Consider the following 24,655-nt stretch of genomic DNA (forward strand, 5'->3'; position numbering starts at 1 on the left):
GAGCCGAAAGTCGCCGGCAAACAGGCTTTGGAGGAGGTGTCTCTGCTGCAGTGGACCCTGGGAGAGCGAGTTGGGCGCCGCTGCAGCCTTTTAAACAGGAAGAGGGACAACCTCAGCTACAGATCTTCAATGACTAAACGAATCTCCATCTAAAGCTCCGCTTTTTCTTTCTCCAGGACCACTCTCCTATGCCTAAAGAACATAATCCCCCTTATGCGCACTCATGGGAACTTAGTCTTAAGCAGCATGACATGCTGCAGCCTACCCAAGGTATGGAGAAGAAAATGCAATGTATTGAGCACTGCAATACGTATTGACTGGTTGATTTAAGTGTTTTATGTCAAAAGTATTCCTACATGGTCTCTGATCTTCACAACTTTGCAATTCATTTTTAAGATGGGGAAAACGAAAACCCATAAGTCAAGTTATATGTCATTTGCCACGGACACTCTGGTTTCCGATCTCACTCAGAATAGACGTTATGTATGTCTCTTTGACTTCTAAGGCCGTACAAGATATAGATAACATCCTCTCTTCCTACCAGCCTCCCCTCCATCCTGTCATCTTGTTTCCTTCTACGTTTCCCCTCCTGTCCTTGCAGTTCCTTCAACAATCATGCTCTCAGCTCAGGGCCCTTTCCTTAAAACATGTTCGCTAGCAAGCCACATACATATTCCTCCACTTAATATTTGCGCAAATGTCCCCATATCAGACTTTGCCTAACCATTAAGAAAAAAATGATGCTTAGTCTCTATCCCCTTGACTTATATTTCTTCTTAGCATTCACCTCCTGATGTATATGTTTCAGTCCTTCTCTCACTTGACTAAATTCCATGAGAGCAAGGAATTGCTTTGTTTACTGTATCCTGAGCACTCAGTACAAAGCCTGGTAGTTGACATTTAGGAACTCACTAGATATTTACTGCATATTTATTGGATATTTACGGCAGGATTTAAACTCAGGTGAGACTGGTTCCATAGCCTAGTGCAGTCTTCACTGCAACCAAGAACTATGGAGCCAGATGGTTACCAAGCCATCTCAGTCTTAGAACTGAGAAGTTGGCTGGTTTGGACAAAATGCCAAAAATTCCAGTCCTCTCGCCTTGGTGACATCAGAGGCTCCATGAGGCTAGGAAACAACAGTGCAAGATGAAAGGGCAGATCACAAAAAAGCAGTCTTTAGTGTACCATGCACTGATCGGCTCCCTATCTGCTGAAATTTAGGTATGATATAACATGTGATCTAGAACCAGGCTGCCTAGATACAAGCCCAACTCCTCCACTCAGTAGTGGTATGACCCTTGGCAAGGTACGGTAACTTCTCTTGCCTTAGCTTCTGTATCTGCAAAATGGGGCGAACAGTATGTATCTTAGAGGGTTTTGTGGAGATTAAATAGTTAATATAGTATGAATGTTTACAATGCAGTCAGTGCTACGTACATGTTCATGATTCTGTCTTTCCTGGACACACAGGTAACAGGAGAAAGCCCCAGACCACTCTGTAGAGTCAGTGAATGCAAAGTTACAAAATAACAGCCATAAGGCCATGTTGGATAGGCTAAAAAAGTGTCTCATATGCCTAACCATCCACAGTTTGAATCATGGAAATTCATCAGGGTACCATCAGCCTCAATGCCCATGATTTGTAGATTTATGATACCAAATCAGGAGTCAGCCAAGCCAAAGTTAGCACAGCCTTTGAAAAGATAGCAGAATTCAACTTGGCAATAAGCTCTATGTCAGTCAGAAGATCATCTAAACCTGTTACAAACATCACAACTCTATGATAAGTTATCATAGAGTCACTTATTTATCACATTTCATTGTCTCGATAGAATCGCTAGAGAAGTTGCTACAGTGGTGCCAGTTCACCCAGAATTGCAATTCTTGCTCCCACCTAAGCAGGGCCTATGGAGGGCAAATGGTGACCAGGAAGCTCAAATGCAGAATAGAAACTACAAAGAAAAGTGAAAAGAAATGCTAATAGCATTCAGTGTCTAATTCTAAGCGTTACTGCTTTGTTCCAAACCACACTGCAACATACGTATGAACCAGCTCAGAAGGCACAAATCACAAATGGGTGGTTCGTTTGGGGGGCAAAAAGGTCAAAGCAAAACAGGAAGATATACAATCAGCAACAGCAGCTGCAGATAAAAACCAAAGGTCAGATTGGCCGTCCTGGGCAGTGTTTACCTATCTGTCTTGCCCGTTATGTCTACATGTAGAGGTGATCTTGTAATCAGTAGTATCCTGAGTTTATTGAGAAATTGGAAATGTGTACTAGATACAAAGTAAAACTTTTATACTCCTTATCCTTTTTTAATCTCCCAACAATCCTATGAATTAAGTATTATATCCTTTTTAAGATGAGAAAGTGGAGGTTTAAGAGAGTATTTTGTTCAAGGTCACATCCAGGAAAAGCAAGACCTAAGATTTGAACAGCCTTATCTGACACCAAAGTATACGTTGTATCAACTATTCTTTACCACCAAAAGAAAAATACATTCTCCAGGTGGGTTGAAAATTAATAGGTCTGAGGATACTAAGTGCTAAGCTTCTTAGAGAAAAAGAGTCAATCTGTAGATTTAGCCCTAAAGTTAACATTACTTTACTAATTTACATTTAATTATAATCCAGATCTAGAAAGGCAGGTACCTCTTTGTGACTAATTGTACAAAGAGATCAGTACAGTAAGTAAATACTAAGTAACCAGTATAATAACAAAAAGAGATCAGGATGCACAAATCTGGGGGAAAGTGCCATGGCAATTTAAAACAATAAAACAACGGGTCGCCTGGGTGGCTCAGTCAGTTAAGCGGCCGACTTCGGCTCAGGTCATGATCTCGTGGTCCATGAGTTCGAGCCCCGCGTCAGGCTCTGTGCTGACAGCTCAGAGCCTGGAGCCTGTTTCAGATTCTGTCTCCCTCCCGCTGACCCTACCCTGTTCATGCTGTCTCTCTCTGTCTCAAAAATAAATAAAAACGTTAAAAAAAATTAAAAAATAAAACAATAAAACAACAAAAAAGCTGTATGATTCAGGAAGATTTCAAAATGGACACACACAAAATGATCTGTATACGTGCACAACACACATCCTCTTTAAAAAAGCAAACAATCAGGGGGTAGAGTGCAGGAGTGAGTTTAGAGAGGGCAAGCTTAACAAACCTAAAGGAAGTGAATGAAAGCCTGAGCAAAGTTACAAAGATGTGTAGGGAAACATAAATGAAAAATCAGACATTAGAATTCACGAAGAAAACAGGAATCTGTAGCGATTAAAATGAGGAAGGTTTACCTCATCTTACGCAAATATATGAAAATATAGATTCCATGAGAGATAACTGGTTATAACTCATGCCCTTCAAGACCCCTACAGTACAAAACAGTGCAATAATATAAATACAACAGTATTTTTTAAATAGCAGGTTTCTGTCCAACTTCGGCTCAGGTCATGATCTCATGGTTCGTGAGTTCGAGCCCTGCGTCAGACTCTGTGTTGACAGAGTGGAGCCTGGAGCCTGCTTTGGATTCTGGGTCTCCCTCTCTCTGCCCCTCTCCCCTCTCCCTCTTGCACTCTGTATCTCTCAAAAATAAGTAAACATTAAAAGAAATTAAATAGCAAGTTTCCTTCTAATTCACATTAATCCAACTGAAAAATTTAATTCCGATAGAACTTTAAACCTCTGATTTTGAGAGTGTAAATGCTAGACTTAGGTGCAATTTGTTCAGTAGACCCCTGCACATAAGGAACAACACAGAGGAGATCTAGAAATGAAAAGGAAAGATGAAGAAAAAGAGGAAGAAGTGGAAATAGATGGATGTTTAAGGTCAAAGTAAAATACAAGGTCATTAAATGAAGCAATAAAAGAAATAAAATATTAACGGTACAGAAAGAAACAGACGCTTATGGCATTAATCTTATGTCACATAGGGCATTTTTTCTCCAGTTCATTCCATTTTGCAGTGGTAGTAAATTCTTCCCCATTTAAGCCTTGGAGCTTGTATAACAAAACAAACTGAATCGCAAACTAAAAATAAATATTCTAGCTTTAGGAAGAGTGCAACTGAGAAAAGAGGTCATTTTTAGGAGAAATAGAAGAATGATGGAAGGTACTGTGTGAATTAGTATACAAATGATGCAGCTAGGTGGGGCATTTGTGCCATTTCTGTTGAGATTGGAGTTCTCATAACAGACCAATAGAGGCCACACAACAGATCAAATTCCTGTAGAGGAACCACCCATGACCAAGGAAGTCGAACAATTCGGTAAGATAATAAAACAGGTCAACTTCAGCTCTCTAATCATGCTATCTGAAATTGTTAGGTAATGGACAAAAGAAAAAAAAGCTACAGTGAAGAGGGGTAAGCTCAGTCTTGAGTTCAAATATTTGCACCCCAAATTTGTATTACTTTCAAAACCCAATGCCGAACCTTCATTCACTTCACAGTTTACAAGACGGCCCAAATCTCTGCAGCAATGCTACACAAAAGACCTGCTAAGAATAAATATTTGGGGATACAAACGGTTTTCAGAACACTCCTCCATTAGGCATAAATTCAAAACAACGGGGTTGCTCTGTACAGTTAAGTGTCTGCAAGATCTCACGGTTCATGAGACCAAGCCCCACATTGTGCTCTGAGCTGACAGCGCAGAGCCTGCTTGGGATTCTCACTCCCTCTCTCTGCCCGTCCCCTGCTCATGTGCGCTCTCTCTCAAAATAAACAAACATTAAACAAGTATATTAAAACAGGAAAATACAAGAAATGACTAGTTCTATTTTGCCAAGCCTTCTTTACTCACCAAACTTCCCCATGCTCATTTGACCCAGTGGTGAGATCACGCTCTACCTTTCACAACATACCCAGTGCCTACCTGTGCCTGATGTCCAGGCATCAGAATGTCTGCCCCCTTGTGTGGACCTCACTTTCTCACGTCTCTGACTCTGGTTGTCTTGTGTTGGTTGTAGTGTAATCTCTTTCCAGATATTAGGACCATCTCCATTTCCCCTCCCCATTTAAATAGCTTCCTGAATAAATAATTTATGTAAACATTCTTATTAGGCCATAATATTGGGCAATCTTATTTAGTAGCTGTATTTATGTAGTGACTAGTCCTTAATCCTTGGAGAAGGGCAATGGCTCCCCCCGCTCCCCGCCTTTTATCTCCCAACAACTCCCTGTTAACTATCAAGTCTTTATACAGCTGATCCTTGTAGACAGAACCTATTACACTTCAAGGGAACAGTTCACACAATGCTAAATCAAATAGGATGCTACTCCACTTCTCAGGAGGGCCTAAAATCTAACCATTCTCCTCAAATACCCTCACTTTAATAAAAACATTAAACCATCTACTGCAGTTCATGTATTAACTGTCACATTATTCAAAAGATAAAATCCAGTAAATTTTACTTCTGGGAATATATCATAGAGGTACATGCAGAAAACTTACGAAGATGCATGTTCAAACGGACTTAACCTAAACAACACCCTTGGGAATGGCTATTTTTAAAACAGAATGATGCAGAATTATAAATTCTAATGATAGAAAGATGTTCAAGATATGTTAAATTCAAAAAGCAAATTGCATACCATTAGTGTAACATGAGCCCATGTGTGTATTTGTGTGGGGAGTGGGGGAGAGAGAATGAGAGGGAGAAAGGGAGGGAGGACTGGGGAGTACTTTTTGTAAGGATTACCTCCTTAGAGTAGGACTAGGAGGTAAGCAGAAAAAGTTATATGCCTCTTTATTGTTTGAATTTATCATTTTGTGTATTATTTTCATAATAAAAGCTAGTTTAGATTTTTCATTTAATTGAAAGGATCAATAGTAAACAGATGTGATTTGTAAAAGCAAGTTGAATAATCACAACATCCTAGCACTATACCATGTCTTACCAATGATATAGTATTGGCACTATAAATACTTTTTGGAGATAAAGAAAGCCTAAGCAATTTTCTGGTTAATTCAAGGATCTCTGATTGCAAACCTATATAAACCCATTTCTTAAAAAAAATTTCATTTCTATAATAAATATGAAGACTACTCTAAAAACCTCTAACGCTAAGTAAATCAGTAACTGTAATTTGTAGTAAATACATTAAAAGAATCCTATATATATCATTTGCAGTAAAGAAGATTCAGATTTAGAAAGGACCTTTCAAGGTCATCTAGTCCAAGTCTCCAGCCTAATATTCAGACAGAATAAAAAACACCACCACCACCAACCGGGGTGCCTGGGTGGCTCAGTCAGTTGAGCATCTGACTCTTGATTCCTTTCAGCTCAGGTCATGATCTCAGGGTTCATGGGTTCGAGTCCCACGTTGGGCTCTGTGCTGACAGTGTGGATCCTGCTTGGGATTCTCTCTTCCTCTCTCTGCCCCTCTCCCACTCACTCTCTCTCTCTCTCTCTCTCTCTCTCACACACACACACACACACACACTCTCTCTCTCTCTCTCTCTCTCTCAAAAAGAACAGAAAACAACCAAAAAACAAAAATACTAGCAGCCTGCTGAGGAGGGAATGGACTTCCCTGAAACAAAGAACAGTCCCAGGAACATAACACAACCAGAAATGTCCCCCTGGAACAGGGACATCTGGTAATTCCACTAAAAAAATATTTTGGTCCAATGTCAAGTTGTTGCACAGGCCAGTTTTAAAAAGTCACTTGACCTCATTTTCCAGTTTCAAAGCTTTCAATTTGTTTAAAACCAAAAGAAATCAGACCATATTGCAGGTTGATTTTAATGAACAAAATTCTCTGTATAAAAACATTTAAACTCTATCAAATGCTTTAAAAACACACACGCACAGATCCAAATCCATTACAGAATCTTTGAACATTATCTTTTTTCACCTCAACATAATTTGTAAAGGGATAAAACTCTACATGTGAAAAAATTAAGACCCACAGCCTCACACATGTATGCACACACATGCACAGCACACACGCACGCACGCTCACACGCTTTAAGAAGAACAAAAATATATGGGATGGGATCGGAATGAATTTCTTATAAAGTTTCTATAAAAGAACACTACAGGAATAAAAGAACTTTCTCTACCAAGAAAAGATGCAGAGAGGGGAAAACAGAAAGCAGGGGTTAGCCAAACTCATTAATAAATAGTTTGAGAAGCTCATTCAAGAACAGTGAATTTGGGGAGTTACAGATGACCCCTCCTTTTCACCATCTCAATGTCTGTGAATCTGATAAGTGATGATGCTTAAAAACCACCTGTGTTCTCATTTTTTGTAGGTCTTGATTTGTTCAGCATTATTTAGGTGTGGTTTGTCCCCTTCAGTGGTTGATTTCCTCAGTTCTCAATCGGTGTTATGTCCTATCCAGCAGAAGAGCCACGGTCAGAAACAGCGGCAAACACAGGGTATGGCAAGGGTGGCAGGAATGGCTGGCGGTTAAAAGGAGCCGGGTTGCCTGGGTTTGGATTTCGGCGACACTCCTGGCGAGCTGCCCGTCACTCAGCAAGCTCTTTAGCCCCTCTACTGGCTCCACTTCCTCAGCTTCAATTAGGGATCATTATTATCTACTTCAGGTAGGTCTATCAGAGAGGATTTAAACAAAGTAATCCACTTAAAGATTTTATCACACTAACAGGCACGAGTAAATGCTCAGTAAATGTTAGCTAAAACTATTAGTCTTGGCAGTACAGAGCAACCAAAAGAAAAGTTCGATTCTATCTTTGTACTTCCCCTCGTCGGTGAGGTTTTCAGGGGCCAACTGTGGCAAAAGCCAGAATGTATGATGCAAAGAGACTGAGGATCCAGTCTTAGGAATATAGATGTTCACTTTTATATTAGAAAAAAATTACATGGCTCCGTATCACAAAATTTAACATCTTTCCATGAAACATCACACAACTCTCATCATCATTATGCCCTACAGACACCCTAAATGGTGTGGCGTTTCTAATGATATTCAACAACAACAGGGTCCATAAATTTTAACTAAGAAACAGCTGCAGAAATGGGTGTTGGGCAATAATCTGTGTGTGCCACAAGAGCTTGGGCCGACAGATGGCTGGGGTTCTGCCTCCACGGCCTGGACTCCCCCACACACAGTCAGATGGGTCAGGCTCCTGCAGACCTTCAAATCTCCATTAGCGAGTGACTCCCTTCAGGGGGGAAGCTTCCAAGAGGTGAAGGAAGCAGCAGCCACTGAGGATGGAATGCCCCGCACCTACTTCAGTATGATATGATAGCTATCATTGGTTTCTGCTGTAAAAAAAAAGAGAGAGAGAGAGAAAGAAGAATCTTTAGTCACCTTTAAAACACAGCAGGAGAAAAAAAGATACACTAAGGCTCTCTTGAGAAGGGAGAAAAAAAAACAGCAGGACAAAGGGCAGCATACTCGTTAATTACCACAAACTATTTACAATAAATATGCATTATGAAAACAGCATGCCTCAATCTCATTTGTCCATGGAAGGTGGAAGAGAAGGGCAGAGTCGCCACTTACACTCTTAGCGACGGTTCCTTTTGTATGAACTGATTTCTTGCCAATCTCTAAGGACATCGCTTTTTCTACTTCAGATATGGTGGTCGACACCTTCCCTCTCTCCTCAAAGGAGTAAACCATGAACAAAGCTCTTAAACTCCTTAGAGAGAGGCAGCTGCTTACTATTTTATTACCTTTCATTGTGTCCAGAATAAAACAGGCTTCCTCCTGAAAGTTCTGTATCATCTGAGGAAAGCAAGAAAATTTGCTAATTATTAAAAACTTGGGTTTGCTGCATTTATTTAGACCATATGGCTTTTTATTAGGTTAGATTTAAGGGAAAATAATTCTTTGTTTTGCTTTCTCCCATTTAGTTCTTACATTTTAAAAGCTAAGCAGTCTAAAACAGTGATCTTAAAATTATAGTATGCGTTTTCCTGGGTTAACCCCAAGACGTTCCAAGGGGTGCACAGACCCTGACAGGCCCATTTGGGAGCACTGACTTCCTGGTCCTTATCTTCTACAGGTACTCTTTCCCAAAACCGCCTGAGCACCTCTTCAGCTTTCTCTACCCACTTTCCCTTCTCAAACTCCCTTCTCCCATTTTTCAAAATAAAGGCATAACTTTCACCCTCCTGGAATCCTACCAAGATGCATTATTGCCCCAGGGTACAAAATCTCCAGGATGCCAAAGTGTGACCGTTAATGTGAACTTTAATAATGGGGCAACAAACTCTTATGGGAGTCACGTGGTTTCTAATTCTTTCCTTTCACCAGAACTGAAGACTGACCTAATCACAAACTGTCAAATGATAGGCGATTCAAAATAATTCTTTGTAACATCACTATATAATTTTTGGCACCTAACTCAGTAGTTAAAAAAAAAAAAAAAATCCAGTGATGCTGTTATAAAAAAACTCCTTCCATTCCTGTCTGACAATCTGTGTGAATCAGATTCCATAGCACTTATATCTACAGAACAAAACAGAATGGAAGTGATGGTGAACTCTATTTCATGCTATAAATCAGTAGACGGTATTCATCAAAACATGAATTAATGTGGGTGGGGGTGAGGAATCAGACAATCCCACCCATCTCATTGACAGAGATACTTCTACATTTTTTTCTTGTTGTTTCAAATTTTTATTTAATACATATTTCTTAGTGGTTAATAATTTCTTATCAAGGGATGCCTGGGTGGCTCCGTCAGTTAAGCGTCCGACTTCGGCTCAGGTCATGATCTCGCAGTTCATGGGTTTGAGCCCTGCATCGGGCTCTGTGCTGACAGTTCAGAGCCTGGAGCCTGCTTTGGATTCTGTGTCTCCCTCTCTCTCTCTCTCCCCGGCTCATGCTCTCTCTCTCAGAAATAAACATTAAAAAAAAATAATAATAAATTCTTATTCAAACATAATACATTTATGTTAATTGTATGATTATGGTGAGAATTTTATTCAGAAGAAATAATTTTTAAATTTTTATTGAAACATTCTTTTGTTGAAACAGATTTGTTTCAAAGAAATATGGTAGGATAATTAGTAAAGGATGCTTGAGCATAAAAATAGGTTATGATAAGATAAGATTCTATGGGGGAAGTGAGTGGAAATAGGAATTCAAGGCAATCAAGAAATGATATAAAACTCTGATAAAGAAAAGTATATTCATGTGTTTTTTAAGATGATGGTGCTGGTATTAAATCACTTCTATTTAGGTCACATGGAATATAGTTAGAATAGTGATGCAACCATTTCATTTTTAAAGTTTATATAATATGCCCAGGAATGACATATTCTGCAACTATTTAAACTTAAAGCAGAAAGTTTCAAGTCAACCTAAAAATGTGCAAGGGGATACATGGTATTTAGAAATTATTTTAGAAAGTAAGCAAGCACAAGATTTTGCAAAGCCCTGGACTAGAAAACAGAGCGCTGTGCCCCAGTAGAATTGCTCTTGCTCCTGTCACATGCCCTGACAACCTGTCATCTGGTGACTCAGCTCTACTGAAACTCTACCTCATCACTAATGAGCACATGGATTCCTGTCGGCCCCTGCTTGTAGATCTGGCTGATCTGGCGAGGGGAAATGCTGAAAAGCTGAGCGATTTTTTCGGTCAGTTCAACAGCGGTCAGTTCTTCTAGATAGATGGCGTGGTACACTGCAAAAGGGAGAGAGCGATGGCAGTCAATACAGGTCTCTCTGCTGTTAAAGGTAATCTGCTCACTCGGAACGCCCGCTTTCCTGAAGGGCTCGGAGTCAGACTGCCTGAGTTCAAATCTTGGCTCCGCCGCTGGCTGTGTGACGGGAGTGAGTTACTTAACATCTCTAAGCCTCATTTTCCTCACCCGAATGTTAGCAGTGACTGTAAATCTACCGCAAAGAGGAGACACTGGTTGTAAAAATCAAGGCATGCAGAAGGGCCGAGAATAGTGCCTGGTATATACGAGGAACTCGATACACGTTACCGATGACCATTACTTCTAGCAAATGCTGCATCTGCTGTTTGAGGAATTCCCATCACACATGCTCATAAGGCACCTCCCTCCCTTTCTTCGTGGGCGTCCTCGCCTGTCCAGAACCACCTACCGAAGAAAGTCCCATTTGAGTCTCCATCCTCACGCTTCTGCTGCTGCTGCTGCTGCTGCTGCTCCCTCAACTGCAGGGATTCCTGACAAACATAAATGGTTAGCCTTGGGCGCACCATCCTAAGGAGGAAAACAAGGCTGTTAGTCTTACGGTTTTCACGGGAAGCACATTTTAAGGGAGAGCTTGTGTATCTATGTTAACGTTATACAGTGGGGCCGAGAACTGGCAGCCCGCAGGCCAAGGGAGCTCATCTGCTGTTTTGTTAGCTCCCCACCGGGATGTGCGTGTGTCTGCATGCGTGTGCGCGTGCATTTTAAATGAATTCGTTCCCACATCGTGTGTCGGGACATTTGGCTTTTCTTAAAAAACCAGATCTGGCAATCTGAGACCCTGACACTTACAAGAAAACAAGCAGCTGTTCTCCTTGCGTGATTCATGCATTCTTCAGTACACCCACTGTCACTCATTTACATCTGGCCTCTGTAGTCATTTGAATTTATGACCTTTGAGGTAAAGTTTAGAAATATTCAACATGTGTGAGCCACTGTTTCATGGGTCCAGGTCAACATATACCTTCTCCTTGGAAGCACCACGCTAATGAACTGGAGAATCTCACTTCCCTCATTACCTTCTCCTAAGTAGCCTAAGCCTCCTTTCTGTTCTTACTTCTTAGACAACAGCATTCAATTACTCCTTGATCCGATCATCTCATTCCTTCCTATGTTTAAATGCTCTTTAAGTAATATGTTAAAAAATAAAAGATCCATTCCTTTTTCTCCAAGTCCTCAACCCCTGAACTTTTCCTCTCTCTTTAAAATTTTCCAAGATTAGAGCCAAGCTGATTCCACAGTTCTTGTGATGTACCCAAACAAAATACTTCACGATCTGTTTCATTATTTAGTCACCGATTTGGTTCTGTGGCACTAATCTGTATGCTTTTTCCATTCATACCACTACCTGTTTGAAATTCTAAATTCCGTGTAGGGACTACAAATGACTCTGTATTAAAATTCGTAAGCAGACACGTAAGTATTTCCTATCCAAGAATGACGTCTTCTTCAGTTAAAAGACTTCGAGCCTTTGCACCTGTTGTTCCTCCTGCCTAGAGTGTCCTTCCCCTAATTCAGCTTAAGTGCCCCCACTTCAGAGAGGTCTTTCCTGATCAGATTCTGGGTGCTCTACAGGTGATAACCTTGTTTTGGTTTATTTGTTTGCTTTTCCCTCAAAGCACTTATCACTATCCAAAATACTGTTTATATTTTTCTCTCTCTCCCTGTTAGAAAGTGAACTCATGATAATGGGTACCTTGTGTGTTTTGCTCACCAACATATCCCTAGAGCCTACAATAGTACGTGGCTCACGATAGGGATAATGAATATTTATCAAATGAAAAAACTACCTGGCAAGGAAAAATGGGGTATCATGGGGCATTCCTTGAATCAACTGTAGGAAAGGATATTTTTATCTTTGCTTATTTGGTACAGAGCTGGCATTCGCAAAGAATGTTTTGACAAGACGCAAGTTAGCTGTGCAAAGAGTACTGTGAAGAGTCCCTGAATCCAAATCCATTTGAAATCCAACCTCACGGATATTTTAACACTAATTACATACCGGCCTTTTAATGCATTAAAAAGTCTGATTCCATCTGCAGGGCCACAGATTTGGATCACATCATCTCTAGTTAGTTTCAATAAATCTGCCCCTGGAATAAATATAAGAAAATGGGTGAAAAAGGCAAAGACTGTCTTTGTTAATGACCATTAAAATGGGCTCTGTTATGTTCTAGCCCCTAATCTTCTGCATGGTATGTAAGCCTCTCCATGACCTGGCCTCTGTTTCCTCTCCCACCTCAACCGCCACCCAATGAACTGGTCCACTTTACCCTATGCTTTCATCACACTGATGAAGTCTAATGAGCAAGTTGCTCCTCCTACCTGAAATATCCTTCCACTGTCCGACCAACAGAGTCCTCAATATCTCCCAAGATTTACCTCACACATTACACATGTTCCCTAACTCCAGAAACTACTCCCCTCCCCTGCTTTGTACCACTTATCTACTACATTACAACTATTTTTTTTTCAGGGTTTTATTTTGACTTGGGGTTTTTTTTGATACTAGATGATGAATGATCAGAAAGTATGCCTTATCCATGTGTGTATCCCTACCATACCCGGTATACAGAAGGTGCTAAATAAGTGGAATATGCAAATAAAATACAATATGGTGATATCAAAGGGGAAATTTCAGACTATCTACAAATGCCCTTGATAAAAGTGTGTGGAGTATACAGTTTTAAAAGCACTGTATGGAATAAATATTTTTAAACTGAAGTGAGTTTAAACAAAGAAGTCTTTCTTAAGTATTTCGCAGCACAGATGCACCTGCTGAGAAAGTCTGAAGGGTTCTATGAAATTCACTTCATCAGAAAAAAGCACGAAGACCCCCCCCCACACACACACACACCCCCGCACATGCACGCACACAACACACCCTTACGTGGATGCCAGGAAGCCCTAGAATGTAAAGGAATATCTTGTGCTGGGGAAAACAAAAGGACAAATCAATTTAACCTGAGAAGTTTGTAAAAAGCCTTGTGAACGTAGAAAAACGATTTCGATGCAACCACTGCTGAGCTTCCTGAGGTGTGGTTGTTGGCAAGAGGTTCTGAAAGGAAAAGAAAGCAAGCAGGTTTTTTCTGTTTTTGTTTTTTTGGTAACTCAATAGATTTAGCTCTTACATCATTAGGTAACACAGAGCCAAACACACTCACACTCAGACGGGTCGCCTAGTTTGCCTGGAAGTTGTTTATACCTCATCAGCCTTCTGTCTCTAGCCAAGCAAGATGCCCACGGAATCCCATACCTGTCTTCCTTACTAGACTGTAAGCTCTTTAAATGCAAGCGTTCCTGCATTAACTTGTTCACCATCTCAGTTCCCTAGCATTGTCAAAATTCAGAGTCAAAATTCAATAAATGCCTATTTAATGAATGAATAAAAAGTACTCCTTAAAAGCTGGGCATTTCTGTGGAACCGCACAGTCATCAAAGTATTAGTAGACACTGCAAGTCACTTACATTTAACTTTAGACTTACATCTGTGACTGGAGGGGGTGGCTCTGGCTGGTGGTTTGGTGAACCATTTCTGAAAACACATGTAAAATGAAAAGGATGAGACACATACTAGGGTTCATCATCTCATTCCTCACCCTCATAGTAAGTCTCAAACTAGACATTTTTTTTTTTTAAGTAATCTCCACATCCAACCTGTACCCGAACCCACAACCCCCGAGATTAAGAGTCGAGTGCTCTACTGACTGAGCCAGCCAGGGGCCCCTCAAGCTAGAGATTTAAAAGGAATCTGTGCTCTCTCATAAAGCAGTTTTAGTCTATAGTCAATACTTCTATCGTCTGTTAATTTAACATTAAGATCACAGGGGGAGGGTAAGAAACTGTCATTGCAACATTTTTTATTATTGGACAGATTGAAAAAAGAGCCAATTGGGATTCATTAGATAAATTATGGCATAAAGAATATTTAACATAAGCAGTTTATAAGAAACTAAAAATATCAGAACATAACAGCAATCAATAGATTACTATTTTAATAAATATATAGATATACACACAAACATATATACAGGAAAAAAATACCAGAGAAACTTTATGTAATGCAATGTGATCCCATCTTTTTTTGTTTGTTAGAGAGAGAGAGAGAGAAAGAGCGAGAGAGCGAACGTGTGTGCGAGCAAGCTGGAACAGGAAAGGAGCAGAGAGAGAGGGAGAGATAATCCCAAGCAGGCTCTGTGCTGTCAGTGCAGAGTCCGACACGGGCTTGAACTCACAAAGTGTGAGATCATGAACTAAGCTGAAATCAAGAGTCGGACCCTTAACTGACTGAGCCACCCAGGTGCCCCCATATATTTTTATAATGACAACCAAAACCATTATTTTTAAAGCAGCTTCAAAAACGAGTGCTGCCTAATTTGCAATCCACAGGCTATCTCCATACTCTTCAGTTTTTCTCTATACCTCCTATACTCTAAGGACTGTCCCTATTCCCTAATACTCCTTTTATCAGAGAAAAATTTGAGCCTAATAACAAAGTAATGACAAAGAGAAGAGAGAAAATTTTAAAACACAACTCTTTAATCCCACATATTTACAATTGCCTACAGGCGCGTGGCTGGCTGAGCCAGTAGAGTGTGCAATTCTTGATCTTGGGGTTATAAGTTCAAGCCCCACATCGGGTGTGGAGATTACTAAAAAAAAAAAATAAACCTTAAAAAACATTAAAAAATTGCCTATAAGTAGACTGCGTACTCCATATGGATGGTAAGAGATTTTTCTTTCAAAACAGACTTTCTTCTTTTTCTTTTTTTGCTTTGACTGCAAAATTCAAATTCAGTATTCAAACTTAGTAATTAAATTATCACCAGGCCTTAATTATCTATTCTCTCTACACTTCTGCTTATTTTTATTCTTAATTGTTATATTTTGAATATTGAAGCTACTTTAATTTCTTATCAATGCAGACTGAACCAAAGCCTACGTAAATTCAAAAACAAACATTACGACCAAAACACATCACACATTTAGTAGCCTATTTCAAATTTCAATGTGGCCTATGTGGAATATGTGTTAAATACTAAGACTAGTAAAACAACTTATTTTAACTGGCATAGGCATCTGTACCAACTTTCAATGATCTCTGATGATAAAAGACTAATAAAAAGAGATTAAATGCATCCCACAGATCATTCTAAAACTTCATTTTAGCTTTCTTCAACCTTCTTTCCCAATTATCAAAGATCCATAATAATAAGGTATTAGGATCGTTCTTAGTAAGTAACAAAACAGATTTTAGTGTTGTACAACTATGTCTCAATTCCTAATGACCACTCTGGTGGAAAGTACGAGCAGGAAATGAAATAACCACAAGATAAGCAGTGACGGGAGAAGTGAAAAGCCCAGAAAATCAGTTTCTGAAACACGAAAAACTGACCATAATGCTGTTTTCTTTTCTTTTTTTTAATGCTATTTCTAATAGAAAGAAAAAAGAGGAGGCGAACAGACTTTCAGTCACTTTTGAAGATAATCCAAACCTCAGTTAATCCATGAATCCATCAGAGACCGACCAAATAGGACTTACTGACTTCTAAAGAACTTGTATATGAGAAGATAATGAAAGAAGACATATTTAGGACAAACACAACCTACTTTTTCATTTCCCAGACTTACCCTTCCCCAAGAGAAAAACTGCTGTGGGAACTGTTGAAGCCAGGTGATGGGGAATTATTGACATATGTGATCTCAGGCCATGGAGAACACTAAAAACAAAGAACAACTGAAACACTGAAAAAGTACATTTGACCCTAGTGTCCCACTAAAACATTATTACTTGAATAGCATATCTTGATTAGTAAGTCTTAACTACACAGAGGCCCCCGTAATGAAGAGCAAATATACCCAGGACAACTAAATCTTGACCAGGCAAGAAGTTGTGGGGGGGTTATTTCGTTTTGTTTTTAAAAAACTGAGATACAATTGCCATACAACACAGTATTAGTTTTAAGGTGCAAAACATAATGATTTGATACACATACACACTGAGAAATGGGGGGATTTTCTTTTAAGAATAAAAAGTATTGACTGAAATTGTCACCAAAAGAAATCCTTTTACCTCCGTGAGTATCGTTGTCTCATAGGAAGGCTGATACTTCTCCTTTTCATGAGGTGTTCGTTTCTCCATTTTCTCCCTATCTGTTTTTTGCTTTCTGTCTGCACCTTTGGGCTGAAATGAGAAATGTTTTGTCTTGACTCATCGACGGAATTTTGAGCCAACAATATTATTTCTAAGAGCTTAAATAGTCACATGTGAAACAAGGATGTACGCACAATAATGTAAACACAAGATGCAACCTTGCATCTATGTCTGAAAATAGGAAACCTAACTGTCTGATGCAGTTAAAAAAGAATATGCGGTCTATAGTTATAGACGTGGAAATATCTCTAAAGCACATTGCTAACTGAAAAAAGCAAGCCTCAAAACAACTCATCTAGTGCAATCCTGTTTATGCTTCAAAGAAAAGAAAATACACGTGTATATAAAGCACAGAAGGGACTAAAAGGATACATGCTAAATTAGGACAGTGGTGACCCCTGAGAAAGATTGGGGAGTCGGGGTAAAAGTGGTAAAGAGGGACTTCAGTCCGAATACTTCATCTTCTGCAGTGAGAACATATTTATCCGTGTGATAAAAATAAAGACCAAAAGAACAAAAGAAAGTCAAATACCAATGTAACCAAAACTATCAACTTTTCATGATTTTGTGAGCTTTTACAAGAGCTTATAATCTCAACAGACTTTAAGAGTTTTCAGTGAAAATCCATGCTTTTGCCTCTAGCTCCCTTTGCAAATTCCCCTTCTCCCATGCCCATCCCCATATAAATCCATTACCAGACATCTCAGTAATGACCTCAAGGACTCCAGCTTAGACTGAGTTTTCACAGTTGTTGAAAAACAGACAAGTGGACTTTCCCACTTGGGAAATGTTAACTACTAATGTTAACTAATGTTAAAATTGAAAGAGGAGGAAAAAGGATACAAGGGACAGCAAGTTGCCCAGGAATACCTTGAAGACTTTGATCTGGCAGCTGGCTGAGTGTAAGTGCTCAGTATATTCCCCGTTTTCATTTTCCTTGAAGGTATCAATTTGGACTCGGAATGGCACTCCCTTTTCTCCACCATGCTTCCTCATAGTGAACTCTGTGCTAATGCAGTGCACCTACAAAGAATACAACATCCAGGTTTCAGTACCGCTAGCCAGCCAAACCACTCAGCAATATTTTTGCAGCTCCTACTAAGAGCAAAACCCTTAGAAAACACTATGAACACCTATAAAAAACTTCTACTCTAGGGACACCTCCGCCCGGTCGGAGAATATGCAACTCTTGATCTCTCAGGGTCATAAGTTTAGTCCCATGTTAGGCATAGAGCTTACTTAAAAGCATATATATATAATCTTAAAAAAAAAAAAAAAAAACAAGAAAAAACTTTTACTCTCTTTTTGATCTTGAAGAACGTATATTCTAATGGAGGAAATAAAAAAACTTATTTACAAATGAAACAAAGTAAATGTACACATCCAACGCTAACAAAAGTTACTTGGAGGAACTAAATTCATTAACTGCTTCAGAGAATACAGAGTTAATATAAAAGAGAAATGATTTCTATTAGTAAAAGTTTTCTAGACTTTAAGGTAGAGGTTAGAAAGCAGAGGCACCATCCATGCTGGGAAAATACCAACTATGAAAGCTCACGGGCAATAGTGGGGAAAAAAGGCTTTCAAGGCTTGCTTGGCTACTGCATAAAGTGAACGCCTTGGTGAATCTGAACTGTGAAACCCTGACTGGCCACTTATTAGCTTAGATAAATTGTTAATTTCTCTAAGCCTCAAAGACTATTCCTAGTCCCCAGGATTACTGCTAAAAGTTTTAAGTAAGATCATGTGTACAAACTGTTTACTTAACATAGTGACCAATGGGACGTACTCCATAAACCCTAGCTTTCTTTATTACAAGTAAGAATTTTAAAGGAATCTACTCAACAGAAATAATCAGATATGTAAATCAAATTTTAAGCATAACGATGTTCAAAACAACTTCATGGAAAATAGGGCAAATTTAGAACAACCTAAATGCTACATAATAAGGAAGTTATGCTACATCCAAAGAATGGGACATTATGCAGCCGTTAGCAAGCATGTTTTTGTTTGTTTGTTTTTTTTTGTCATACAAATAAATAAATTGGGGAAATTAGAAGGGCAATTCAGACACTCCTCATCGCTCTCAGGCAAGTGTTGAGGAGTCTGGACTTGACAGCCAGGCCGGAACCCTGTAAAAATTTCAAATGCAACATGTTTTATCCTTTAAGAAACAAACTGGGAGTAAGAATGCTCTTCATCACCGAAGGCCATCTGCAAGGCCCTACCTGAATAAACACAGATGTCCTCTTTGCCGGGTCCCACAGGAACTCCACTGTATTCAGTTGGGTTGGATTGGCCCTAGGATCGATTATACCCACAGACATTGGGATATCTGAGAAACAAAATGGTAATCATTGAACAATTCTGAGGGCTACTGGGTTTAAATAAGAAAGTACCACTGTTTTATTATCGGTCCTCGTTACCAAGATTTTTATGTATCACATCCTAAACCTCTTTTTGCCAATGAAAAGGGTTTGATTAGAGCTAAAATGGACCTAAGTACTTTCCTTCTGAGTATCTTTCTTCCACTTTGAAAGGTTTTTTAAATAAGACAATTTAAACGCAGTTTCCTTTTAATTTGCCAAAATTCTACTTAAAGATAGATTTAGTCTACACACTAGTTCTAAAATTGTAATATAATCTGCTTCACTTACAGTTTTAAGATTAGTGTTACTGATAGAAGAACACTAAGAAGACTGCTACAGAAAGAGAAAGCAGAGTGTCTGAATAAAGGCAGAAGCATTGTATTACAGAAAGAAATGGGAAAAATTTAACACAGAGATCGATGCTGGCCTTGAAGTCATCAAATAATCCTGTAACAGAGCAACAAATCTGATACTCAAGAGGGAAACAAAAATGAATGAGCCTCGGCAGAATTGCTTTCCATTCCACATAGCATATACTCACTCAAATATCATTTCCTGACTTCTATTAATATTCAAACTGGGGAGATAAAGCCAGGCTGATATTATCACAACTAATACTAACCATACTACTGTTTTACTGTCGATTCAAACAACAAAGCATTAAGTGGGTCCCACAATGTTAGTTGTGTTGGATTCATCCTAAAGTCAATTTATCAAATGGATATCAGGATGTCTGTATGAGAATCGGTATTTTCTTAGGTAAAGCTAGTAGGTACTTAGATTTGCTTAACAATTATGTTTCCCAGTAGGAGATAAGACCAGTAGGAGATCAAAGACACAGATGGCAGGATTAAAAGTACATTCATGAAAAGAGACTGCATGTATGTTGGTAAAACAACTTCCGTTAAGCCCAATGATTTAAGAAAAATCAATTCTAGGGGCGATGGGTGGCTCAGCTGGTTAAATGTCCAACTTCAGCTCAGGTCATGATCTTGCGGCTCCTGATTTCAAGCCCCGCATGGGTCGGGCTCTGTGCTGACAGTTCAGAACCTGGAGCTTGCTTCCGATTCTGTGTCTCCCTCTCCCCCCCTTCCCTCCCTGTTCCCTCAAAAATAAATAAACATTAAAAATTCAAAAAAAAAAAAAAAGAAACATTTTACTCTGTAGTAGTAGGGGCAAAAATATAAACTACAAATCAAGAGACATAGATTCTAATCCCAGGTCTCTTACTGTAGGTAAAACAAACACTATCTGCTCTCAAGTATTAGTAAAAAAAAGAACTTCAGCATTTGGGGAACCCTTTTACATACACTCAAAATATCAGACCCTGAATAGCCAAAACAATCTTGAGAAATAAAGTTGGAGGTCTCACATTTCTAGATTTCAAAACTTACTACAAAGTTGCAGTTATCAAAGTTATGCCAGTGTGGTACTGGCATAAAGGTGGAGACACGGACAAATGGAATACAAGAGAGAGCCCAAAAGTGAATCCTCACATATGTGGTGAAATGACGTTGGACAAAGGTGCCAAGACCAATCAGTGGGGAAAGAATAGTTGTTTCAATAAATGGTTTTGGGAAAACGGAATATCCACATACAAGGAATGAAGATGAACTCTTACTTTATACCATATACAAAAATGTACTGAAAAATGTATCAAACACCTAAATGTAAGACCTAAAACTATAAAACATATCAGGAAAAGCTTCATTGGGTTTTGCAACAATTTCTTAGATGTGACACCAAAAGCACAGGCAAGGCAATAAAATTAAATACATAAACTGGACTACATCAAAATTTAAACTTTTATACATCAAAGGACATTATCAACGCAGTGAAAAGACAATCCACACAGAATGGAAGAAAATATTGCAAAGCATGTATCTGATAGGGGGTTAATATCCAGAATATATAAAGAACTCCTACAACTCAACAACCAACAGCCACAAAACAACCAGATTCAAAAACAAGGAAAGGACCTGAATATACATTTCTTCATAGAAGATACATATATAGCCAATAAGCATATGAAAAGATGCCAACATCACTAATCATTACAGAAATGTAAATCAAAACCATAATGAGATACCAATTCACATCCATTAGGATGGCTACTATTTAAAAAAAGGAAAATAGGGGTACCTGGGTGGCTCAGTCAGTTGAGCCTCTGACTTCAGCTCAGGTCATGATCTTGAAGTTTGGGAGTTCAAGCCCTGCATCAGGCTCTATGATGACAGCTCAGAGCCTGGAGCCTCCTTCGGATTTTGTCTCCCTCTCTGTCCCTCCCCCACTTGCATTCTGTCTCTCTCCCTCTCAAAAATAAATAAAACATCTGGCCGCCTCAGTGGCTCAGTTGACTGAGCATCCGACTTCAGCTCAGGTCATGATCTCACGGTTTGTGGGTTTGAGCTCTGTATTGGGCTCTGTGCTGACAGCTCAGAGCCTGGAGCCTGATTCAGCTTCTGTGTCTCCCTCTCTCTGCCTCTCCCCTGCTTGTTCTCTCTCTCTCAAAAATAAATAAACATTAAAAAAATTATTAAAAATAAATAAAACATTTTCAAATTAAAAAAAAAATAAAACAAAATTAAAAAAGGAAAATAGCACATGTTGGTGAGGAGGTAGAATAATTAGAACCCTTGTTCACTTCTGTCGGGAATGTAAAACGTGCAGCTGCCATGGAAACAGTACGGTGGTTCCTCAAAACAATTAAAAATAGAATTATCACATATGATCTAGCAATTCCGTCTCTGGGCTTATACCCAAAAGAACTGAAAGCAGACTGAAATATCTGTATACCCATGGTCATAAGTTGCATTATTCACAATCACCAAAAGGTAGAATCAGCCCAGGTGTCTACTAAAGGATGAATGGATAAACAAAATGTGGTATTTATACACAATGGAATAGTATTCAGCCTTAAAAAGGAGGAAAATTCTGATGCATACCACTATGTGGATGAACCTTGAGGATTATGTTAAGTGAACCAAGCCAATCACAAAGAGACAAATACTGGATGATTTCACTTATATGAGGCACTTAGAGTAGTCAAATTCATTCAAACAAAAAGTAGAATGGTAGTTGCCAGGGGCTGAGGAGAAAAGGGGATGGGGAGTTACTGTTGAATGGTTACAGAGTTTCAGTTTTGCAAGATGAAAAAAGTTCTGGAGACGGATGCAGTGAGGGCTGCACAATGTGAATGGGCACTGAATTATTTACTTTAAAATGTTTTGAAATACTAACTTTTATGTTCTATATATTTTACCACAACTACATTAAAAACACAAAAACAAACCCTAAAGTACTGGACGTAACTGTTACCGAACTGAAGTGTTCCAACTTCAATTTTGGTATCATCCCAGTAATTTTTTATGCTTATGGTCAATAACCCCTTCAGGGTTTTGCTAATTGAGCCCCTGAAGCATTCTGAATCAAGGTAAACATGAAGTAAAGAAAACCGATTCTCAGACCATACTTATAAGCATTTCCTGGGCAAAAGATTCCCTTAACTCACCAATGTCAAGAATTCTATCTCCAGGTCGGTTCCACCTCCAGCCTTCCAGCTGCTGATGTTCAGTGTATTGTAGTCGTCTGTCATGGAACACTACACGGAATATACTCTAAAAGGGAGCAACACAATCAAATGATAATAGGATCCTTTAAAAGTCAGTGCTGACCTGTCAAAAACAATGAAATCTTGCCATGTGCAACAACGTGGATGGAGCTAGAGTACATCATGCTAAGCGAAACAAGTCAGTCAGAGAAAGACAAAATACCATATGATGTTACTTGTATGTAGAATTTAAGAAACAAAACAGACGAACATATGGGAAAGGGAAAAAAAAGGAGGGAAGCAAACCATAAGAGACTCTTAAAGATAGAGAACAAACTTGAGAATGCAAGCTGGTGCAGCCGCTCTGGAAAACAGTATGGGGGTTCCTCAAAAAACTAAAAACAGAACTACCCTACGACCCAGCAATTGCACCACTAGGCATTTGTCCAAGGGATACAGGTGTGCTGTTTCGAAGGTGCATGTGCACCCCAATGTTTATAGCAGCACTATCGACAATGGCCAAAGTATGGAAAGAGCCCAAATGTCCATCGATAGATGAATGGGTAAAGATGTGCTCTGTGTGTGTGTGTGTGTGTGTGTGTGTGTGTGTGTGTGTGTAATGGAGTATTACTCGGCAATCAAAAAGAATGAAATCTTGCCATTTGCAGCTACATGGATGGAACTGGAGGGGATTATGCTAAGTGAAATTAGTCAGAGAAAGACAAAAATCATATGACTTCACTCATATGAGGACTTTAAGAGACAAAACAGATGAACGTAAGGGAAGGGAAACAAAAATAATATAAAAACAGGGAAGGGGACAAAAACAGAAGAGACTCATAAATATGGAGAACAAACTGAGGGTTACTGGAGGGGTTGTGGGAGGGGGGATGGGCTAAAGAGTAAGGGACACTAAGGAATCTACTCCTGAAATCATTTTTGCACCATATGCTAACTAATTTGGACGTAAATTTTAAAAAAAATTAAAAATTAAAAAAAAAAGGATTTAAACATGAAACAAACAAAGAGAACAAACTCTGAGGGTTGGTGGAGGGAGGTGGGTGGGGGATGGGCTAATGAGTGATAGGTATTACGGCAGGCACTTGTGATGAGCGCTGGGTATAATATGTAAGTGATAAATCACTAAATTCTACTCCTGAAACCAATATTACACTATATGGTAACTAACTAGAATTTAAATAAAAATTTGAAAAAAATAAATAAAAATAAAAATCAGTGCTGACAAAAGAAAACCAGCAGAAGTTACCTCCAGTTAGTTTTCTAGATATAACCTAAAATTATTTTTCCTAAGACCTGTTTCACCCTATGGGTGCCTGGGTGGCTGGGTCAGTTAAAGCATGACTCTTGCTTTTGGCTCAGGTCATGATCTCATGGCTTATAGGTTCGAGCCCCATGGTCGGGCTCTGCGCTGGCAGCACAAAGCTTGCTGGGGATTCTCTGTCTCTCTCTCTCTCTCTCTCTCTCTCTCTCTCTCTCTGCCCCTCCCCTGTGCTCTCACTCTATCTCTCAAAAATAAATTAAAAAAAAAAATCTGTTTCACCCTAAAACCCATCATACCATGCCAAATTCTACTTTGGGGTAAATTTTATAAGTGCTCAGATATAATCTTTATAGTTACTAGTACCATATTTAATACTTGGCTTAAACATCAGTCCTGATGGACTGGGTATAAAGGATTCCTATTAGAAGCATTTCTACAAGTTTCTACTCTTACCATGTAATATCCAGCTCAGCTCTTCAGATGTATATGAAAAACTCACCAAGCTCCCTCCTTGCTAACCCACCACACGACACTGAGGGTAAGCAGGGGCTGTATCAATCAACTTCCCTTTTGTTACTCTGGCTTTGTGGAGGTGCTTATTTATATCCCCCCACCAACTTTCACAGCGGCTGACCAAACTCTTCAGTCCCAAATGTGCT

General features: G+C 39.2%; 1 protein-coding gene across 4 annotated transcripts in view; it reads right to left on the reverse strand.

Annotated features, from left to right (window-relative positions):
• Positions 1–6,725: 6,725 nt before the first annotated feature.
• Positions 6,726–24,655, reverse strand: part of TFCP2 (transcription factor CP2) — a 46,963-nt gene continuing 29,033 nt past the window's right edge. The window contains exons 4-15 of one of the 4 annotated variants that reach the window (XM_015065716.3): positions 22,676–22,781; positions 19,024–19,130; positions 17,666–17,818; positions 16,715–16,825; positions 16,273–16,361; positions 14,110–14,176; positions 13,606–13,699; positions 12,644–12,734; positions 11,033–11,151; positions 10,462–10,604; positions 8,647–8,698; positions 6,726–8,229 (exon numbers count right to left, since the gene is read on the reverse strand). In XM_015065716.3, the coding sequence (XP_014921202.1) occupies positions 8,195–8,229; positions 8,647–8,698; positions 10,462–10,604; positions 11,033–11,151; positions 12,644–12,734; positions 13,606–13,699; positions 14,110–14,176; positions 16,273–16,361; positions 16,715–16,825; positions 17,666–17,818; positions 19,024–19,130; positions 22,676–22,781 (1,167 nt within the window). In that variant the 3' untranslated portion in view covers positions 6,726–8,194. Of the gene's footprint in view, positions 8,233–8,646; positions 8,699–10,461; positions 10,605–11,032; positions 11,152–12,643; positions 12,735–13,605; positions 13,700–14,109; positions 14,177–16,272; positions 16,362–16,714; positions 16,826–17,665; positions 17,819–19,023; positions 19,131–22,675; positions 22,782–24,655 lie in introns of all 4 variants that reach the window. The other 3 variants (XM_015065718.3, XM_015065715.3, XM_015065717.3) reach the window with 3 other exon arrangements.

The sequence above is a fragment of the Acinonyx jubatus genome, chromosome B4 (genome assembly GCF_027475565.1).
Source record: "Acinonyx jubatus isolate Ajub_Pintada_27869175 chromosome B4, VMU_Ajub_asm_v1.0, whole genome shotgun sequence".
NCBI classification, from domain to species: domain Eukaryota; kingdom Metazoa; phylum Chordata; class Mammalia; order Carnivora; family Felidae; genus Acinonyx; species Acinonyx jubatus.